At 42.3% G+C, this 22640-nt stretch overlaps 1 protein-coding gene across 2 annotated transcripts in view; it reads right to left on the bottom strand.

Annotated features, from left to right (window-relative positions):
- LOC115151799 (feline leukemia virus subgroup C receptor-related protein 2) overlaps positions 1-22640 on the bottom strand; it is a 55395-nt gene that overhangs the window by 24058 nt on the left and 8697 nt on the right. For both annotated transcript variants that reach the window (XM_029696158.1, XM_029696074.1), the window contains exons 2-3: positions 13547-13688; positions 1436-1576 (exon numbers count right to left, since the gene is read on the bottom strand). In XM_029696158.1, coding sequence (XP_029552018.1) covers positions 1436-1576; positions 13547-13688 — 283 coding nt within the window. The remainder of the gene's footprint in view (positions 1-1435; positions 1577-13546; positions 13689-22640) is intronic.

Genomic DNA, 22640 nt, shown 5'->3' with positions numbered 1-22640 from the left:
TTTTTTTTCTTTTTTTTGACAGTGGTTTGATTCATTCAGAAAATTGCCACCTTCAGTTATATGGTAATGTTATTTTGTGGCTATGATGATGATTGAATGCTACAAGAAGCAAAATAAATATATACAATCCTTTCATTCAAGTGTTCGTGAATCGCCCCCCATTTTAACAAACTATATTATTGAGGTTTCTTGTGCTATATAGAAACTATTTGCTAGTCATGGACAAACTGTATGCTGTCCTATTAAATTAAGTTTCACTTATTAAAGTAGCTTACTTCTGATGGTGGTGTTTATCAGTAAGGTACACAGAAACTAACAGTAAGGTACACAGAAACTAACAGTAAGGTACACAGAAACTAACAGTAAGGTACACAGAAACTAACAGTAAGGTACACAGAAACTAACAGTAACGTACACAGAAACTAACAGTAAGGTACACAGAAACTAACGGTAAGGTACACAGAAACTAACAGTAAGGTACACAGAAACTATCATTAAGGTACACGTTTTTTAGGATGGCCCACATACAGCATAAGTGAACGTTCCCAGTACATTCTTAATAAATATATCCTCTATTATCGATTGTTTTTCAGTAACAAACAGTTGTTCCTACTAAGATAATTCGTCATTCTTTATAATAGTTGTTCCTACATATCGAGCAGGATAATTTGTCACTCTTTTATCAGTACTTAGCAGCTACAAACTATCTATTAAATGGGTAAGTACTGAATTCTTACCTGGTTGTTGCCATCTTATTTCACAGTTTTCTCCTGGTACTTTCCAGATGTGACCCTACTCTTTCAGCACCGTAAACTACAGTGCTTCCATTAATATATGAGAGTAATAAGTTTAAAAAAAAAATAAAAAAAAGAGAAACATAAAAGAAACATTGTTTTACACGTTGACATGCGACCATAACATTTCCTTGTGGATCTGGGGACATCCAATGACGTCCTAGCCGGCACAGAGTCCCTCCCCATAGGATAACACATTAAAGGTTCACCTGTGATGCAGGGTGGGAAAAATGGGCACATTGCTGAGTGGCAGGTAGCCTAGCAGTTAAACGTGTTGGGCTAGTAACCACAACGTTGTTGGTTCGAATCTGAGCCGACTAGGTGAAAAATCTGTCGATGTGCCCTTGAGCAAGGCACTTAACCCTAATTGCTCCTGTAAGTCGCTCTGGATAAGAGTGTCTACTAAATGACTAAAATGTAGTTCACTAGGTAACTGTAGGTCAGGTGGAACAGGTAACACACTGGCAGACAGTTCACAACTAGCATGTGCCTACTTGAAACATAATAACCGAGACAGCACAGTATGTTTTCACAGTCCTCCGGCACAGTTCCAAAAACGATGGATGGATGCATAACCAGGATAGCCATGGACAGCTCAGCTCAACACAGCTCAGTAGTGATACAAGGGGTTAAGTACTGACCGTATGTGAGGATGAGGAGGAGGAAGGGTTTGTTTCGGAGCAGCCTGAGGATGGAGGCGGTGTAGGAGTACTGTTCTGGAGGGATGCAGCGAGCTGTGGCCTGGGCCTGGGTGGGAGGAAGCTCCGGACGCTCCTGGAACACTGTGGAGAGAGAGACGGACGGACGGAGACAGAAAGGGACATCAGTAGCATAGTCAAAAAGAACGTAACGGGATATTTAAGAATGAATACAGAGAAGATGCAGAGAGTATTGATGCAGGAGAGTATTTACACTTATACCTGTATACAGGTTGAAAACGGCAGACTGTGACACTGATAAGTGTCTAAATTGGAACGCAGCGGCTGTACAATAACATGCTAAACATGCTGTCGAAGGTCAGGATCTGTGCTTTTCAGCTTTAGCTAGTCATATCGCCAACAGAACAGGCTTTCAAATTATGCCCGCCAAACCCAGACAAAGATTTATAAAAATGGACAGCTTTTGGATTTCATAAACAACATTAACTGTGTAAAAGCGTGGATGCAGGGTTGTGTTCCAAACAAAACAACTACAAGTGTGCTTGCTCTAGTTCCTCAATGGCACTGCTAGAGCTAGGAGAGCTAAAAAAAAAAAAAAGCCCCTTACAGTTGAAGAATATTCTATGAGTCATAAATGTGCATTGAAATTACTTAGGAACTGTGCACACTTTGAAGAGGAATCACACTTTGAAGAGGTGTGTGTGCCACTTGGAATCACCAGTTAGACCTCTCACTCAAACCCTTGTCATTTACTAGTATGTTGCACCTACTCCAAATGTTCCATGAATATTCTTATCAGGTACGAAGAGCATTTTCAGATTTCGTTAAACAAAAAAAAAAGTACAGTAAATGTAAAATGCAGGTAGAAAACAGTGTAATGTTTATATTCAGTCTCGTCAGCTGATTTTGTCATCACCTTTGTGTCCTTCCATGTTTATGTGTTGCCATAATTTTTCCTTCAAGAAACATTTCAAATTTAGCCTTATCCATATAGGCTAATTCCCACAAGAGTAAGGGATTCAGCTCAGCTTCATATAGCCTCTAGACAAGGGCTGCCCAACCCTGTTCCTGGAGATCTACCATCCTGTGGGTTTTCAGTCCAACCCTGTTCAGTCCAACCCTCTCCTGGAGATCTACCATCCTGTGGTTTTTCAGTCCAACCCTCTTCCTGGAGATCTACCATCCTGTGGGTTTTCAGTCCAACCCTCTTCCTGGAGATCTACCATCCTGTGGGTTTTCAGTCCAACCCTAATTTAACACACCTGATTCTACTTATTAGCTGCTCAACAAGACCTGAACTAGATGAATCAGATACGCTAAATTAGGGTTGGACTGAAAACCTACAGGACGTTAGATCTCCAGGAAGAGGGTTGGACTGAAAACCTACAGGACGTTAGATCTCCAGGAAGAGGGTTGGACTGAAAACCTACAGGACATTAGATCTCCAGGAAGAGGGTTGGACTGAAAACCTACAGGACGTTAGATCTCCAGGAAGAGGGTTGGACTGAAAACCTACAGGACAGTAGATCTCCAGGAAGAGGGTTGGACTGAAAACCTACAGGACGTTAGATCTCCAGGAAGAGGGTTGGACTGAAAACCTACAGGACGTTAAATCTCCAGGAAGAGGGTTGGACTGAAAACCTACAGGACATTAGATCTCCAGGAAGAGGGTTGGACTGAAAACCTACAGGACATTAGATCTCCAGGAAGAGGGTTGGACTGAAAACCTACAGGACAGTAGATCTCCAGGAAGAGGGTTGGACTGAAAACCTACAGGACGTTAGATCTCCAGGAAGAGGGTTGGACTGAAAACCTACAGGACAGTAGATCTCCAGGAAGAGGGTTGGACTGAAAACCTACAGGACAGTAGATCTCCAGGGTTGGGCAGCCCTGGCCTAGAGGCTATTGTCTGAAAATGCAAATAGTGTAAGGTGTTTAACAGGTTTTGCCTCAGTGTTGTAATTGGTGCTTTCCATACTCCGATACAGTGGCGACCAATCATTCAGGGCCTGTTTTGAGCCCCAGATGTTTAGCTAAAATAAAAATTGTTGGCCTGTTTTACATGTCATTTTGGCATTAATTTCATGTCACATCAGTTTGCAAAGAATGTGGAAGAAAAAAAATCCTTGAGTTACTAAAGACGCATACAAATATGGCCTGTGAGTAAGGCAGCTCCAAAAATCAGCCTAGCTCAGTGCTTTCTGTGGTGGAGGGGCAGCCAGCGAAAGCACACAGCGTAGGTGTTGGTAATCTTCTCTTGTTGTGCCTTGATTAGCTCAGTGTTCTGTCACTAATGGGGACACTACATAGCCGCAGTCATCATCAAATCACGTCGACAATCTACTGGGAAATCCTTCTCAATCCTTGTCCCTTTTCCAAGCTAAACAGGATAAAACACCCAGCCACCCACCTTGGGCCAGAAAAAGTTGAATACAAAGGCCATTCTGTCAATCCAGCATGACTTTATCCAGAAAATGCCAGACTGATGACCAAGTTTGCCCACAAGAAAGACCACCGCACCACCTTAGGCTAATTGACATCATTTGAGTCAATTGGAGGTGTACCTGTGGATGTATTTCAAGGCCTACCTTCAAACTCAGTGCCTCTTTGCTTGAAATGATGGGAAAATCAAAAGAAATCAGCCAAGACCTCAGGAAAAAAAATTGTAGACATCCACAAGTTTAGTTCATCCTTGGGAGCAATTTCCAAAAGCCTGAAGGTACCACGTTCATCTGTACAAACAATAGTACGCAAGTATAAACACCATGGGACCACACAGCCGTCATACCGCTCAGGAAGGAGACGCGTTCTGTCTCCTAGAGATGAACGTACTTTGGTGCAAAAAGTGCAAATCAGTCCCAGAACAACAGCAAAGGACCTTGTGAAGATGCTGGAGGAAACAGGTACAGAAGTATCTATATCGACATAACTTGAAAGGCCACTCAGCAAGGAAGAAGCCACTGCTCCAAAACCGCCATAAAAAAAGGCAGACTACGGTTTGCAACTGCACATGGGGACAAAGGTCGTACTTTTTGGAGAAATGTCCTCTGGTCTGATGAAACAAAAACAGAACTGTTTGGCCATAATGACCATCGTTATGTTTGGAGGAAAAAGGGGGACGCTTGCAAGCCGAAGAACACCATCCCAACCGTGAAGCACAGGGGTGGCAGCATCATGTTGTGGGGGTGCTTTGCTGCAGGAGGGACTGGTGCACTTCACAAAATAGATGGCACCATGAGGAAGGAAAATTATGTGGATATATTGAAGCAACATCTCAAGACATCAGTCAGGAAGTTAACTTCCCTAGGGTAGGGGGCAGCATTTGGAATTCTGGATGAAAAGCGTGCCCAAATTAAACTGCCTGGTACTCGGGCCCAGAAGGTAGGATATGCATATTATTAGTAGATTTGGATAGAAAACACTGAAGTTTCTAAAACTGTTTGAATGATGTCTGTGAGTATAACAGAACTCATATGGCAGGAAAAAAACAGAGAAAAATCCAACCAGGAAGTGGGAAATCTGAGGCTTGTAGTTTTTTCAAGTGATTGCCTTTACAGTATACAGTGACTTAGGGTTCATTTTGCACTTCCTAAGGCTTCCACTAGATGTCAACAGTCTTTAGAACGTTGTTTCAGGCTTCTACAGTTAACAGAGAGCGAACGAGAAGGCCGGGAAGTTGGTGACTAAGAAAATAATATGACTTCAGTGGCGCGCATTCACGTGAGGTAGCTGTGTTCCATTACATTTATGAAGACATTGGAATCGTCCGGTTGGAATATTATTGAACATTTATGTTAAAAAGGCCCGAAAGATTGATGCTATACATCGTTTGACATGTTTCTACAAACGTAAATAAAACTTTTTTTTACTTTTCGTTGTGAAATGTTCGGCGCGCTTCCTACATTTGGAGTAGCTTACTGAACGCAAAAAGGAGGTATTTGGACATAAATGGACTTTATCGAACAAAACAACATTTATTGTGGACCTTGGATTCCTGGGAGTGCATTCTGATGAAGATCAAAGGTAAGTGAATATTTATAATGCTATTTATGATTTTAAATGACTCCAAAATGGCGGGTATCTGTATTGCCTGATGTTGTTTTCTGAGCGCCGTACTCAGATTATTGCAAAGTGTGTTTTCCCTGTGACGCTGTTTTGAAATCTGTCACAGCAGTTGCATTAAGGAGAGGTTTATCTTTAATTCTTTGAATAACAGTTTAATATTTTATCAACGTTTATGATGAGTATTTCTATAAATTGATGTGCTCATTCACCGGAAGTTTTTGAAGGAAAAACATTTCTGAACATCACGGGCCAATGTAAAATGGCGTTTTTGGATACAAATATGAACTTTATCGAGCAAAACATACATGTATTGCATAACATGAAGTCCTATGAGTGCCATCTGATGAAGATCATCAAAGGTTAGTGCTTAATTTTAGCTGTATTTCTGGTTTTTGGGACGCCTCTCCTTGCTTGGAAAATGGCTGTGTGGTTTTTCTTGTCAAGGTGATGTGCTAACATAATCTAATGCTATGCTTTCTCCGTAAAGCCTTTTTGAAATCGGACAATGCGGTTGGATTAACGAGAATCTTATCTTTAAAATGGGATATAATAGTTCTATGTTTGAGAAATTTGAATTATGAGATTGTCGTTTTGAATTTAGCACCCTGCTATTTCACTGGCTGTTGAATAGTGTGTCCCGCAGGTGGGACGGTCACATCCCACATACCCAAGAGAGGTTAAAGCTTGGTCGCAAATGGGTCTTCCAAATGGACAATGACCCCAAGCATACTTCCAAAGTTGTGGCAAAATGGCTTAAGGACAACAAAGTCAAGGTATTGAGTGGCCATCACAAAGCCCTGACCTCAATCCCAGAGAAAATTTGTGAGCAGAACTGAAAAAGCATGTGCGAGCAATAGGCCTACAAACCTGACTCAGTTACACCAGCTGTCAGGAGGAATGGGCCAAAATTCACCCAGCTTATTGTGGGAAGCTTGTGGAAGGCTACCCGAAACATTTGACCCAAGTTAAACAATTTAAAGGCAATGCTACCAAATACTAATTGAGTGCATGTAAACTTCTGACCCACTGGGAATGTGATGAATGAAATAAAATACTACTATTATTCCGACATTTCACATTCTTTAAATAAAGTGGTGATCCTAGCTGACCTAAGACAGGGCATTTTTACTAGGATTAAAATGTCAGGAATTGTGAAAAACTGAGTTTAAATGTATTTGGCTAAGGTGTGTGTAAACTTCCAACTTCAACTGTAGATATATATAGGGGTAAGGTGACTAGGCAACAGGATGTAAGATAAACAGAGTAGCAGCAGCTTGGATAGGAGTGGGTGTGCGGGTGTGTAGAGTCAATATAAATGCATATTATGTGTGAGTGATCAAATGATGGAGTGTGTGTGTCGCCACTGTTCCCATAGGAGATACAATGCATTCAGAAAGTATTCACACCCCTCTACTTTATCCAAATTGTTGTGCCTGAATTTAAAATGTGTCACTGTCCAACATACAATACCCCATACTGACAATACCCCATACTGACAATACCCCATACTGACAATACCCCATACTGACAATACCCCATACTGTCAATACCCCATACTGACAATACCCCATACTGACAATACCCCATACTGTCAAAGTGGAAACATGAGGCCAAAAGTGACTTTAAAACAGATCTGGACCTAATTGACAGAGTGAAAAGGAAGCCTGTACAGAATAAAAATTATTCCAAAACATGCATCCTATTTGCAATGTAAAGCAATTAACTTTTTGTCCTGAATACAGTGTTATGTTTGGGGCAAATCCAATACTTTACTGAATACCTCTCTCCATATTTTCAAGCATAAATGGTGGCTGCATCCTGTTATGGGTATGCTTGTAATTGTTAAGGACTGATGAGTTTTTCCAGGTCAAATACATTTACGGAATGGAGCGAAGCACAGGCAAAATCCTAGAGGAAAGCCTGGTTGTCTGCTTTCCACCAGACACTGGGAGATGAATTCACCTTTCAGCAGGACAATAACCTAAAACACAAGGCCAAATATACACTGGAGTTGCTTACTAAGAAGACAGTGAATGTTCCTGAGTGGCCGAGTTACAGTTTTGACTTAAATCTGCTTGAAAATATATGACATGACTTGATGGTTGTCTAGCAAAGATAAACCATCAATGACAGAGCATGAATATTTTTTTTAAAGAATGGGCATATACTGTACAATCCAAGTGTACAAAGCTCTTAGAGCTATCATCGCTGCCAAAGGTGATTCTAACATGTATTGACTCAGGGATGTGAATACTTATGTAAATGAGATATTTCTGTATTTAATTTTCAATACATTTGTTTGTATTTTTTATATCACTGTCATTATGGAGTGTTGTGTGAAAATGGCCGTGGGAAATCAATTTTCAATTCAGGCTGTAACTACAAAATGTGGAGTAAGTCAAGGGGTATGAATACTTTCTGAAGGCACTGTAGGTCAAACAAGTCCACTTCACTACTCCTGTCCACAAGCTTTTAACTATTAAGATACAAAGTCTACAAAGACCGTCGCTAGGGGCTATTTCTATAGCGTGCAGACCTCAAGAGCTTTCATCATTTTGGGCTCCCGAGTGGCGCAGCGATCTAAGGCACTGCATCTCAGTGCAAGAGGTGTCACTACAGTCCCTGGTTCGAATCCAGGCTGGATCACATCCGGCCGTGATTGGGAGTCCCACAGGGCGGCGCACAATTGGCCCAGCGTTTAGCCGGGGTAGGCCGTCATTGTAATTAAGAATTTGTTCTTAACTGACTTGACTAGTTAAACAAAAGGTTACATATATATATATATTTTTTTTCTTCATAGCTTTCAAGGGCTAAAAGACACAACAGTAACAAATACATGTCTGTGTCCTGAATGGCCCCCTATTACCCATGGGCCCAGGGCAAAAGAAGTGCACTATACAGTGAATAACGTGCCATGTCGGACTCAGCACTAGTCTCCGACCCAAAGGAATGTCAACTGTGGAATCCTGACTGTGACATGACGTGCCTCAAGCTGACTTTCTCTTGACAGAGCAGGCTTTCAACGAGGAGTCTGGGGGGGTGAAGAAATGCTGCAGATGTCATTGTGGTTCTTATCTCAGAGCTAGCCCTCCCTGGGGCGTCTCAACCAGCAGGGGATATCAGTGAACTCGCCGTCCCCAGCAAGTACCAACTAAGTACTCTAACCTAGACTGTACTCACTGAACTGGAACCCACAGCGACACAGACCCAAGACATCAAACTCTTAATGAAACATATTGGCTGCTGAGACTCGTCTGTGTGTACACATTCCCTGGAACAGGCCTGGAGACAGCAGCAGCAGAGACAGCTGTCTACAGGATAATCAGAATGTTGAAAGTCTTGGCGTCGTCTCTCTAGAAATGGGTGAAGAACAAGTAAATAACACCCTCAGCTTACCTCAGACCCAAGACCCTAACTAGCCACAGACCCTAACTAGCCCCAGACCCTAACTAGCCCCAGACCCTAACTAACCACAGACCCAAGACCCTAACTAACCACAGACAAGACATTCAAGGCCCTGTGATAGACAGTGTTCTTGTACATCAAACAGAAAATAGGGGCATATGTGCTGTTCTAACTTGGACAAGGCTACTTACTTCCTTCCTTCCTTCCTTACAAGACATTGAAACTAAAGGCTTGTTGGAGAGGAATCAAGCAATCTTAGAAATGTGCTCCCGAGTGGCGCAGCGGTCTAAGGCACTGCATCTCAGTGCTTGAGGTGTCATTACAGACCCTGGTTCAAATCCAGGCTGTATCACAACCGGCTGTGATTGGGAGTCTCATAGGGCGGCGCACAATTGGCCCAGCGTCGTCCGGGTTTGGCCGTTGTAGGCCGTCATTGTAAATAAGGATTTGTCCTTAACTGACTTGCCTAGTTAAATAAAATAAAATTGAGACTTACCCAGAAAGACAGCTGTAATCCCTGTCAAAAAGGTGATTCTAACATGTATTGACTCAGGTGTACTTATGTAAATGAGATATTTCTGTATTTAATTTCTCTTTGTCATTAATCACTTTGTCATTATTATTAAATTAATAATAATAATGACTAAGTACTTAGCCAGCAAGCATATACACAGTAGTACTGTATGAATCAATGTACTTAAAAGCCTGGCAAAGCCTGGACAACGGGTTGTATTATTATAACACATAGATGCTCTTCCAGATAAACATAAGAACTGGCCTTCACCCATTTAGAGAGAGATTCATATAGACCTAGAGGATATTGTATGAACAAGCAAATATTGGAAGGTGTTAAAATGGGTTTTACCTCAGTCTTGTAATTGGTTCTTATAGGACATAGGTCAAACAAGTATAGCTCACCATTCCTGTCAACAGGCTTTTAGGCTTCAGCTAGCTGACAAAAAAAGTATTAAGGATTAAAAAGAGACAAAAACAAACAAAAAAATCTCAGACCCAAAGGAATGTCAACTGTGGAATCGTGACTGTTACATGACTTGCTTAAAGCTGACTTTCTCCTGGGAGAGCCAGCTTTCAGACTGGAGTCAGGGGGCAGAGAGCTGCTGCAGATATCTTTGTGTGCAGATGTCTCTGTTCTTATCTCTAAGCTATAGTCTTCCCTGGGGTGTCTCAACCAGCAGGAGTGTACTCTTTGCTAAGTACTGTCAACTAAAAAAAAATGTCCTCACTGAACAGGCACCCTGAGGTACACTCAAACTCAAAACACTGAAGGCCCTACGATAGACTAGCGTCCAGGGAGTATACTTGTACATGTTATAGGAGATAGGGCAGGAGCCCATGTACCATTCCGGCTTGTACAAGGCTACTTACTTATAAGACATTGAAACTCGTTGGAGTGTAATGAAGCTGTTCTAGATATACACAGTACCTTAGTACTCAGCTATTGTAGTATGCATGTAAAGTACAGTGAGAGTCAAATGTACTGAAAACCAAGGCAAATGCTACATTCAGGCTAATATTCACATCTTAAAACTCATTTTTGTACTCTTCCAGATTCACACACATACATATAAAACACCTGAAACATGCCCGTCAACGATTTCTGTCCTCCTCCATCCATTAAGAGACGCAGCATGAATCTAAACCGTCTCTGCCGTTGTCACAACATTCTGCACTTGGCCCACACTTTTTGCAGGGCATAACTCAGGCCCCCAAGTTGGCTCAGACAGACAGGGCATCTAGCAACCACACAGACAGACAGACAGACTAGTGACCAGTTAATATTTTCTTGGTAGCGCAAAACAAGAACCCAAAAAAGGCAGAAGAGCCTCAGACAGCATTAACCCTCAGCCCAATATATCATCTCTACTCAGACAGCATTATCCCTCAGCCCAATATATAATCTCTACTCAGACAGCATTAACCCTCAGCCCAATATATAATCTCTACTCAGACAGCATTAACCCTCAGCCCAATATATAATCTCTACTCAGACAGCATTAACCCTCAGCCCAATATATCATCTCTACTCAGACAGCATTAACCCTCAGCCCCAATATATCATCTCTACTCAGACAGCATTAACCCTCAGCCCAATATATAATCTCTACTCAGACAGCATTATCCCTCAGCCCAATATATCATCTCTACTCAGACAGCATTAACCCTCAGCCCAATATATCATCTCTACTCAGACAGCATTAACCCTCAGCCCCAATATATAATCTCTACTCAGACAGCATTAACCCTCAGCCCCAATATATCATCTCTACTCAGACAGCATTAACCCTCAACCCAATATATCATCTCTACTCAGACAGCATTAACCCTCAGCCCCAATATATAATCTCTACTCAGACAGCATTAACCCTCAGCCCCAATATATCATCTCTACTCAGACAGCATTATCCCTCAGCCCAATATATAATCTCTACTCAGACAGCATTAACCCTCAGCCCAATATATAATCTCTACTCAGACAGCATTAACCCTCAGCCCCAATATATCATCTCTACTCAGACAGCATTATCCCTCAGCCCCAATATATAATCTCTACTCAGACAGCATTATCCCTCAGCCCAATATATAATCTCTACTCAGACAGCATTATCCCTCAGCCCCAATATATCATCTCTACTCAGACAGCATTGACCCTCAGCCCCAATATATCATCTCTACTCAGACAGCATTAACCCTCAGCCCCAATATATCATCTCTACTCAGACAGCATTAACCCTCAGCCCAATATATAATCTCTACTCAGACAGCATTAACCCTCAGCCCAATATATAATCTCTACTCAGACAGCATTGACCCTCAGCCCCAATATATCATCTCTACTCAGACAGCATTATCCCTCAGCCCAATATATCATCTCTACTCAGACAGCATTATCCCTCAGCCCCAATATATCATCTCTACTCAGACAGCATTAACCCTCAGCCCAATATATAATCTCTACTCAGACAGCATTAACCCTCAGCCCCAATATATCATCTCTACTCAGACAGCATTAACCCTCAGCCCAATATATCATCTCTACTCAGACAGCATTAACCCTCAGCCCCAATATATCATCTCTACTCAGACAGCATTATCCCTCAGCCCAATATATAATCTCTACTCAGACAGCATTATCCCTCAGCCCAATATATCATCTCTACTCAGACAGCATTATCCCTCAGCCCAATATATAATCTCTACTCAGACAGCATTATCCCTCAGCCCAATATATCATCTCTACTCAGACAGCATTATCCCTCAGCCCCAATATATCATCTCTACTCAGACAGCATTAACCCTCAGCCCCAATATATCATCTCTACTCAGACAGCATTATCCCTCAGCCCAATATATAATCTCTACTCAGACAGCATTAACCCTCAGCCCCAATATATCATCTCTACTCAGACAGCATTAACCCTCAGCCCCAATATATCATCTCTACTCAGACAGCATTAACCCTCAGCCCAATATATAATCTCTACTCAGACAGCATTAACCCTCAGCCCCAATATATCATCTCTACTCAGACTACCTGCAGGCTACATCCTCCTTTATCATTCAATCTTCAATCTTTCCAGATCTTTTAAATAGCACTTCACCAGCAAGACAGTATCTGAGTCCCAATCAGCACCCTATACTCTATATAGTGCACTACATTGGACCAGGGCCCCACAGTGCACTAGGTAATGAATAGGGTGTAATTTGGGACGAAAGACAATAGCAGCTATTGAGTGAAATCAGGTCATATGAAAATAAACCTCAGAATGAGTAGGCTTAATTGCACAACGTTAGCTGAACAGCTCATAGTGTAACCTGTATGTAGGTTACAGTGGTAATGGTTTGTGATGGGGATTTTATTTTTTTAAAAGCTGTATTATATAGATTTGTAGACACCAAGTATCGACTAGTAAAAAATATTTAGGATTCATTCAATGTTTTGCTAGGTAGCATTAGCTAGTGCTAGTTGGCTGTACCAAAACTCTGGTATTTGTCTATCCTATAGCTTGTTCTCCATCTTCTTTTGAAATAGAGACATGTTTTCAGCGCTTTTACTTCCATGACTGACCAAAACAAAATGTATCATGCTCTTTCGTCTCTGCAGCAGACACACACACACACACACACACACACACACACACACACACTGAGCAATTTGGATCAAAATCGCAATAAAATAGCAGTAGCAAATCTCAATACATACAGAATCGTGAGAGTCGCAATAATATTGTGAGGTCCCCTGGCAATTCCCAAGCCTAGTTAGTGGTTTAGTAGAATCACAGTGCTGCACTACCGTAGGTTACAAGGTCACTGTTAGTTCAAGTAGCTGGTTTTCCAACGTCTGCATCTAGAGAGCCGATATCCCCACATCAGATTAAAGTGGAATTTCCACCACATTTCATATTCATCTCCAGAACCAGATCAGAGTCTACATATTCACATAAAATGTTCCTGATCGTTCCCTTCATTCAGATACAGATCTATTGATAACCTACAGTGCCTCATTGGAATAGGGTCTACAGGAAGTGAGTGTAGATCCATGCCTGTCACTATATGTAAAACTGTCAGGCTACATAGTGCATGATATAAGTGTATAATAGTTACCCATGACGACCAGTAGGAAGAGCAGTGTAGCAACTCCTGCTGTGATGTAGAACATAACACTGATGTCATAGGTCAGCTGATCCATGTCATCACCATTAGGCACCAGGATGGGAGGGACCAAGAACCCAATGGCTATACCCAGCTGCAAGAGAAGACAGACAGTACAGCTTTAAAAACAGCTAAAACAAACACACGCACACGTATAGTGGAGATACATGTTGGAGATTGCCACATTTAGCTGACAGACAGCTTTCATTCACTCTAGTTACAGTAGCACTACACCAGTGTAAATTGAACCTGGCTCAAACTTGATACTTGACAGTGCATGTTGGTCCATCCCTTTGAAAATGTCCAGAAGTGACGTCTAGTTTTTGAAAACCACAAAGTGACGTAGCCGTAGATACTCTATATGACCAACACATACTGTACATGTTGAGCGATTAGACCTGGCTCGCAGTCTGCGTTCCAATTCATCCCAAATGGTGTTCGATGGAGTTGAGGTCAGGGCTCTGTCCAGGCCAGTCAAGTTCTTCCACACCGATCTCGACAAACCATTTCTGTATGGACCTCACTTTGTGCACTGGGGCATTGTCATGCTGAAACAGTAAAGGGACTTCCCCAAACTGTTGCCACAAAGTTGGAAGCACAGAATCATCTAGAATGTCATTGTATGCTGTAGGGTTAAGATTTCCCTCCACTGGAACTAAGGGGCCCGAACCATGAAAAACAGCCCCAGACCATTATTCCTCCTACACCAAACTTTACAGTTAGCACTATGCATTGGGGCAGGTCGTGTTCTCCTGGCATCCGACAAACCCAGATTCGTCCATCGGACTGACCGATGGTAAAGCGTGATTCATTACTCCAGAAAACCATTTCCACTGCTCCAAAGTCCAATGGCAGAGAGCTTAACACCACTCCAGCCGACGCTTGGCATTACGCATGGTGATCTGTGCGGCTGCTCGGTCATGAAAACCCATTTCATGAAGCTCCCGACGAACAGTTATTGTGCTAATTTTGCTTCCAGAGGCAGTTTGGAATTCGGTAGTGAGTGTTTCAACCAAGGACAGACCATTTTTACACGCTTCAGCACTCGGTGGTCCTGTTCAGTGAGATTGTGTGTCCTACCACTTCACGGCAGAACCGTTGTTGCTCGTAGACGTTTCCACTTCACAATAACAGCACTTACAGTTGACCGGGGCAGCAATAGAAGGGCAGAAAGTTGGTGAACAGACTTGTTGGAAAGGTGGCATCCTATGACAGTGCCACGTTGAAAGTCACTGAGCTTTTCAGTGAGGCCAATCTACTGACAATGTTTGTCTATGGAGATTGCATGGCTGTGTGCTTGATTTTATACTCCTGTAAGCAACTGGTGTGGCTGAAATAGCAAAATCCACTAATTTGAAGGAGAGCCCACATACATTTGGCCATGTAGTGTGTACCTTGAACAGCAAGTCAGCAACAGGTAGTTGAATGGAGAAAGCTTTGTGGAAGGAAATTTGCAACACAAACATGGAGAGTGAACGTGACACAGATCACAGAGACACAGAGCCCGTACCTAGAAGAGGGGCTACTTCGGTCGCATGGATGTGGTTTCGGTATGAAGTCTGACACGGACCAGAAAACCGACCTCCGCAGGCCGGTCCCGACAGCAGAATCAAACACCACTAACCTCTTACCACCTACGCAGGAATCATGTAAAACAGTACAGAGAGAGGCTACGGATGAGACCCCAAAAAGTACAGTCGAGTGCTCTAAACAAACCCGACTCAGGACGTTGCAAGAGGCTTTTGCCCACGGCACACACCATATGGCAAAGAATCACGAAGATGGAAGGAGATAACAGCTGCCGTTGCAACTTACATCTGCAAAGACATGGCCCCAATTTACACGGTCGAGAAACGGGGGTTTTGTGAGTTGGTGCTGACACTCGACCCAAGGTACCAAATTGATATGTGACACGTATTAATGCCAAAATAACATGCAAAACAGGCAAGCCCCCAAAAATAAAATAAATAAATATTAAGCCTGTATTTTTGTTTGCAACTAAAAAAAAAAGTTGAGAATGACAAATATTTATTTCCAAAGTTTGCTGCTTCAGTGTCTTTAGATATTTTTTGTCAGATGTTACTATGGAATACTGAAGTATAATTACAAGCGTTTCATAAGTGTCAAAGGCTTTTATTGACAATTACATGAAGTTGATGCAAAGAGTCAATATTTGCAGTGTTGACCCTTCTTTTTCAAGACCTCTGCAATCTGCCCTGGCATGCTGTCAATTAACTTCTGGGCCACATCCTGACTGATGGCAGCCCATTCTTGCATAATCAATGCTTGGGGATTGTCAGAATTTGTGGGTTTTTGTTTGTCCACCCACCTCTTGAGGATTGACCACAAGTTCTCAATGGGATTAAGGTCTGGGGAGTTTCCTGGCCATGGACCCAAAATATTGATGTTTTGTTCCCCGAGCCACTTAGTTATCACTTTTGCCTTATGGCAAGGTGCTCCATCATGCTGGAAAAGGCATTGTTCGTCACCAAACTGTTCCTGGATGGTTGGGAGAAGTTGCTCTCGGGGGATGTGTTGGTACCATTCTTTATTCATGTCTGTGTTTTTAAGCAAAATTGTGAGTCAGCCCACTCCCTTGGCTGAGAAGCAACCCCACACATGAATGGTCTCAGGATGCTTTACTGTTGGCATGACACAGGACTGATGGCAGCGCTCACCTTGTCTTCACCGGACAAGCTTTTTTCCGGATGCCCCAAACAATCAGAAAAGGGATTCAGAGAAAATGACTTTACCCCAGTCCTCAGCAGTCCAATTCCTGTACCTTTTGCAGAATATCAGACTGTCCTTGATGTTTTTCCTGGAGAGAAGTGGCTTCTTTGCTGCCCTTCTTGACACCAGGCCATCCTCCAAAAGTCTTTGCCTCATCTGCACGCACACCTGCCTGCTGCCATTCCTGAGCAAGCTCTGTACTGGGGGTTCCCCGATCCCGCAGCTGAATCAACTTTAGGAGACGGTCCTGGCGCTTGCTGGACTTTCTTGGGCTCCCTGAAGCCTTCTTCACAACATTTGAACCACTCTCCTTGAAGTTCTTGATGATCCAATAAATGGTTGATTTAGGCGCAATCTTACTGGCAGCAATATCCTTGCCTGTGAAGCCCTTTTTGTGCAAAGCAATGATGACGGCACGTTTCCTTGCAGGTAACCATGGTTGACAGAAGAAGAACAATGATTCCAAGCACCTAGCAGTCTGTTATTCGAACTCAATCAGCATGACCGAGTGATCTCCAGCCTGTCCTCGTCAACACTCACACCTGTGTTAACGAGAGAGTCACTGACATGATGTCAGCTGGTCCTTTTGTGGCAGAGCTGAAATGCAGTGGAAATGTTTTTGGGGGATTCAGTTAATTTGCATGGCAAAGAGGGAGTTTGCAATTAATTGCAATTCATCTGATCACTCTTCATAACATTCTGGAGTATATGCAAATTGCCACCATACAACCTGAGGCAGCAGACTGTGAAAATGTATATTTGTGTTGTTCTCAAAACTTTTGGCCACGACTGTAGTAGCTAGACAGTTAGCACTATTGACTTATTATGGGCTTACGATCTATGGTACGTAGGCAGGTAAACATGGCAAAAATAACACAGCATGTATTTATTCATGTATCTAGATAAGATATTGTAGTCAGGCAACAAATGAGATGTCAAATCGGCAACATTTCATTCTGTCGTCGGAGTGTATTTTATCTCGCTTCAGCTCAAATAATGGCCGACATCGATTTCAAGAAAAGTTGCGTACATTTTTTATGTGGTTGCATCATATATCTTTGCATACTTTCCTTTGAAGCTTCCATCGATGCGTGCTTCAAAATGCGTACAAACAGGGAGTACGTATTCAAGAAGTGCCCTCCGTTCTCCGTTTGGAATATTTTGATTTGGCTTCATGCTCCAATTTACGTGCTTGAAGCGTGGTAGTACGCATTTTGAGCAACACCCACTGTTAGTCTTCAACACCTATTTTACTATAATTTCTCTTTTTTCTCTCTGCGTTGTTGGGAAGAGCCGTCAGTAAGCGTTTCACTGTTAATCTACACCTGTTGTTTACCAAGCATGTGATTTGAATTGATTTTAGCTGATAGCTTTAAATGACTGACATCGGACACTTTCCCAGCCCTCGGTGTAAATAGTCTATTGGAAATAGTCTATTATATGGTGGAATAGGATCAAATGATACATCTTTATGCTTTGGGACCGTGACCCGTTTAGGGGATGAAATATCCACTCACTAGTGGACTTGGGAGTTCCCCAGACGATTGAGCTCAATGCCGATTAGATACAACGATGACCGACTTCTCTCACTGGGACCTGTAGTGTTGAGTAGATTATTTTTACTAAAGACATACAACATGTGACCCTTGGTCCAAAGAGTAAAAAACACACATTCTATTCAGGAAGCGGATGATGTCACACAGAGTTCTTGCCACTGTGACCTATTCAACCCAACTCTAGTCTATAACTAGGTATTTAAAATACAAAGGATCCAAGACCACTTGCAGTTGGCTGATAAAGTGGACAGGTTAGGTTTATATGGGATGAGATGGATTAAGAGTAAGATTATTTTTTCCAATTGGCAGCTAAGCACCGATCATCATGTCACAAAATTAAGACCCTTGATATTTACTGGAAAGGAGAAATCAGGCTCGTCACCGTGCACATTCACCACCATGTTGCCACCAAGTCGCAGTGGGAGGACCATACAACATAAAAAGTACCTTAAGTACCTCTGTGTTGATCAATCATTTAAGAAAATAATTGTGAAATCTATAATTTATTTGGATGTGTTGTAAGGGCTCTAATTGAGGGGATGAGGGGGCATACGACAAAAATATTTAGCAGTGCGACGAGGAGTTTTATTTTGGGAGCACTGTGCAACTATGAAAATAAAAATTGTTGTAATGTTAAGGGCTCACTGTACCGTTGTTTCGAAGTGGCCATTACTACAGTGAAAACGGCTTGCTTCCAGCTCAAAAGATCTGTCCCATATTACCGGCGCAATACTTTATATCTTCCAATAGAGGATCGCCGAGACCGCATTTTACATCCATAAACCATGTTGAGGGCAGTTCTAAAACTACTCGCACATCAACGTTGTTAACCATTTATTGTTTTTTTTTCACACTTTATTTGGGCATATTACCTCATTGGCTAGCTAGCTAACAACCTGTTAACTTTACTAGTATATCCAAACATTTGAGGGCACAGACAGAAAGGAAGATTGATCTCCTTAAGAAGATCAATGATCATAGATTAGCGATGTGCAGTTTGAGTTATGATTAGTTTTTCTGAGGGACGTGTTAATTTGAGTTGTTACTTTGACCTACAAGTGCTGGCTGCAATAGAGTAGCACAGTATGAGTCATAATACCCATAAAACCTAGCGGTCAAAACAGGGAAATGGCTCCAATAATTTTCCACCATTCATTTTTCCCCAATAGGGGATTTTAGAAACACTTTAAATAAAGGGCTGTGTTTTGTGTAGGCTCACCCTGACATGATGTTTTGATAACCATGTAAATCTCTCACGGACAAGTTGACTTATCTATTTATGGCTCTACTTACTGACTTCGAAAACGCTAATTAGCATCAGGTAGACCTTGTGTTGGGGACAATAAAACGCTAATTAGCATCAGGTGGACCTTGTGTTGGGGACAATAAAACGCTAATTAGCATCAGGTGGACCTTGTGTTGGGGACAATAAAAGGCCACTAAAATGTGCATTTGTATCACACAACAATGCCACAGACGTCGGAAGGGGCGTGCAATTGACATGCTGACTGCAGGAATGTCCACGAGAGCAGTTGCCAGAGAATTGAATGTTAATTTCTTTGTCATACCTCCAATGTTGTTTCAGAGAATTTGGCAGTACCTCAAACCAGCCTCACAACCGCAGACCACGTGTAACCATGCAAGCCCAGGACCGTCGTCTGAGACCACCCACCCAGACAGCTGATGAAATTTCGGTCTGTAATAAACCCCTTTTGTGGGAAAAACACCTCATTCTGAATGTCTGGGTCTGGCTCCCAAGTGTGTGGGCTTGGAAGTGGGTGGGCCTATGCCCTCCCAGGCCCACTCATGGCTGTGCCCCTGCCCAGTCATGTGGAATCCATAGATTAGGGCCTAATGAATTTATTTCAATTGACTGATTTCTTTATATTAACTGTAACTCAGTAAAATCTTTTGAAATTGATGTTTATATTTTGTTCAGTACATTTACAGCATTACATATTCATTTTTTTAGGGCACAGCATGTGCTTCAAATAGGATGCATCTCAATCCCCCCCAAAAACAAATCTTATTTTCTGGTGCTACCAATGAAAAAAATATATAATTTGGAGAATAATAATATCATTTGGAGAATAATAATATCATTTGGAGAATAATAATAAAGATAATATTAAAACATACCAAAAGAAAAGTGAACTGTATAACAGAGGTCATCAATGTGATCAATTCAGGATCACAAAACATTGAGGTTAGAGGAATATTATAATTTTTCATGGGTTAAAGTAAATATTCATATGTTTGCTATTTATTTCATAAGTAGTTGTATGATGGGAGTATCCATAAACAATTACTTTTATTGAAAAGAGGAAAGGGAGAGCTTTATTTCAAGCCTATTTAAGTTTCTAGGTCAAGCCATGTGCTATCGAGCATCTTACTAACTAATGCTAACTAGCGTTGGTTGGCTGGGGATGGTTGTCACAATCTGACAATCATCCATTGTAATAATGTACCCAGTTAGCTAAAGGACGTTGGAAAGACACCTAGAATACTTTTTTGGACAGCACAGTACAGTTTGATTCAGTTGAGCACAGTAGAGAAAAAGTACAGTACAGCTGATTTTAATTCAATAGTATATCACAGTGCAGTTGCAATTAGAGTACAGTAGGGTTTCATTCAGTATAGTACAGTAGGATACAGTACATTACTGAATACACTACATTACTGTATTGTACTCAGCTGTATCTTAATTTATTTTAAAAATGGAACCTTTATTTAACCTTTAGTTAACTAGACAAGTCAATTAAGAACAAATTCTTATTTACAATGATGGCCTACCCTGGCCAAACCCGGACAATGCTGGGCCAATTGTGCGCTGCCGCCCTATGGGACTCCCAATCATGGCCGGATGTGATACAGCCTGGATTCGAACCAGGGACTGTAGTGATGCATCTTGTGCTGAGATGCAGTGCCTTAGACTGCTGCGCCACTCAGGAGACCAATAATGTGTGGTCCAAAATTGTGAAATATAGACCTTTAAGAATGTTTCAGATTTGGTCCAATCCGGACATGTTGGCCAAAACTCAGTCATTTGACAACGACTGAGTAAGCAACATTCTCGCGCACACACACACACACACACACCACACACACACACCACACACGCGTTTGAAAAACAAATCAATCTTTTCAACAACCAAAACAACTTAGTTAAACCAAATCCGTAAACACGGGCACTTTCATAGATATCATCCTAACCAACCTGTCCTCCAAATACACCTGTGCTGTCTTCAACCAGGATCTCAGCGTTCACTGCCTGCGTCCGTAATGCGTCTGCGGTCAAACGACCACCCCTCATCACTGTCAAACGCTCCCTAAAACACTTCAGCGAGCAGGCCTTTCTAAATCGACCTGGCCCGGGTATCCTGGAAGGATATTGACATCATTCCGTCAGTAGAGGATGCCCGGTTGCCCTTTAAAAGTGCTTTCCTCACAATCTTAAATAAGCATGCCCCATTCAAAACATTTTGAACCAGAAACAGATATAGCCCTTGGTTCACTCCAGACCTGACTGCCCTTAACCAGCACAAAAACATCCTGTGGCGTACTGCATTAGGATCGAATAGCCCCCGCGATATGCAACTTTTCAGGCAAGTTCGGAAGCAATATACACAGGCAGTTAAGAAAGCAAAGGCTAGCTTTTTCAAAACAGAAATTTGCATCCTGTAGCACAAACTCCAAAAAGTTCCAGGACACTAAAGTCCATGGAGAATAAGAGCACCTCCTCCCAGCTGCCCACTGCACTGAGGCAAGGAAACACTGTCACCACTGATAAATCCAAAATAATTGAGAATTTCAATAATCATTTTTCTACGCTGGCCATGCATTCCACCTGGCCAACCCTACCCTGGTCAACAGCCCTGCACCCCCAACTTGCCCAAGCCTCCCTCATTTCTCCTTCACCCATATAGCTTATGTCCTAAAAGAACTGCAAAATCTGGACCACTACAAAATCAGCAGGGCTAAACAATCTGGACCCTCAAATTATCCGCCAAAATTGTTGCAACCCCTATTACTAGCCTGTTCAACCTCTTTGTATCGTCTGAGATCCCCAAAGACTGGAAAGCTGCCGCGGTCATCCCCCTGTTCACAGGGGGAGACACTCTAGACCCAAACTGCTACAGACCTATATCTATCCTACCCTGCCTTTCTAAGGAAAGCCAAAACAGATCACGACCATTTCAAATCCCACCATACCTTCTCCGCTATGCAATCTGGTTTCCGAGCTGGTCATGGGTGCACCTCAGCCACGCTCAAGGTACTAAACTTTATTTTACCTTTATTTAACTAGGCAAGTCAGTTAGGAACAAATTCTTATTTTCAATGATGGGTTAACTGCCTGTTCAGGGGCAGAACGACAGATTTGTACCTTGTCAGCTCGGGGATTTGAACTTGCAACCTTTCGGTTACTAGTGCAATGCTCTAACCACTAGGATACCCTGCCACCCCAAAACGATATCATAACCTCCATCGATAAGAGACAATACTGTGCAGCTGTATTCGTAGACCAGGCCAAGGCTTTCGACTCTGTCAATCACCACATTCTTATTGGCAGACCAAACAGCCTTGGTTTCTCAAATGACTGCCTCGCCTGGTTCACCAACTACTTCTCAAACAAAGTTCAGTGTGTCAAATCAGAGGGCCTGTTGTCCGGACCTCTGGCAGTTTCTATGGGGGTGCCACAGGGTTCAATTCTCGGGCCGACTCTTTTCTCTGTATACATCAATGTCGTCGCTCTTGCTGCT

This window comes from Salmo trutta, chromosome 1, assembly GCF_901001165.1.
Source record: "Salmo trutta chromosome 1, fSalTru1.1, whole genome shotgun sequence".
Taxonomy (NCBI): Eukaryota; Metazoa; Chordata; class Actinopteri; order Salmoniformes; family Salmonidae; genus Salmo; species Salmo trutta.
The sequence above is the reverse complement of the archived record's forward strand: the minus strand, read 5'-3'. Positions and strand labels throughout refer to the sequence as shown.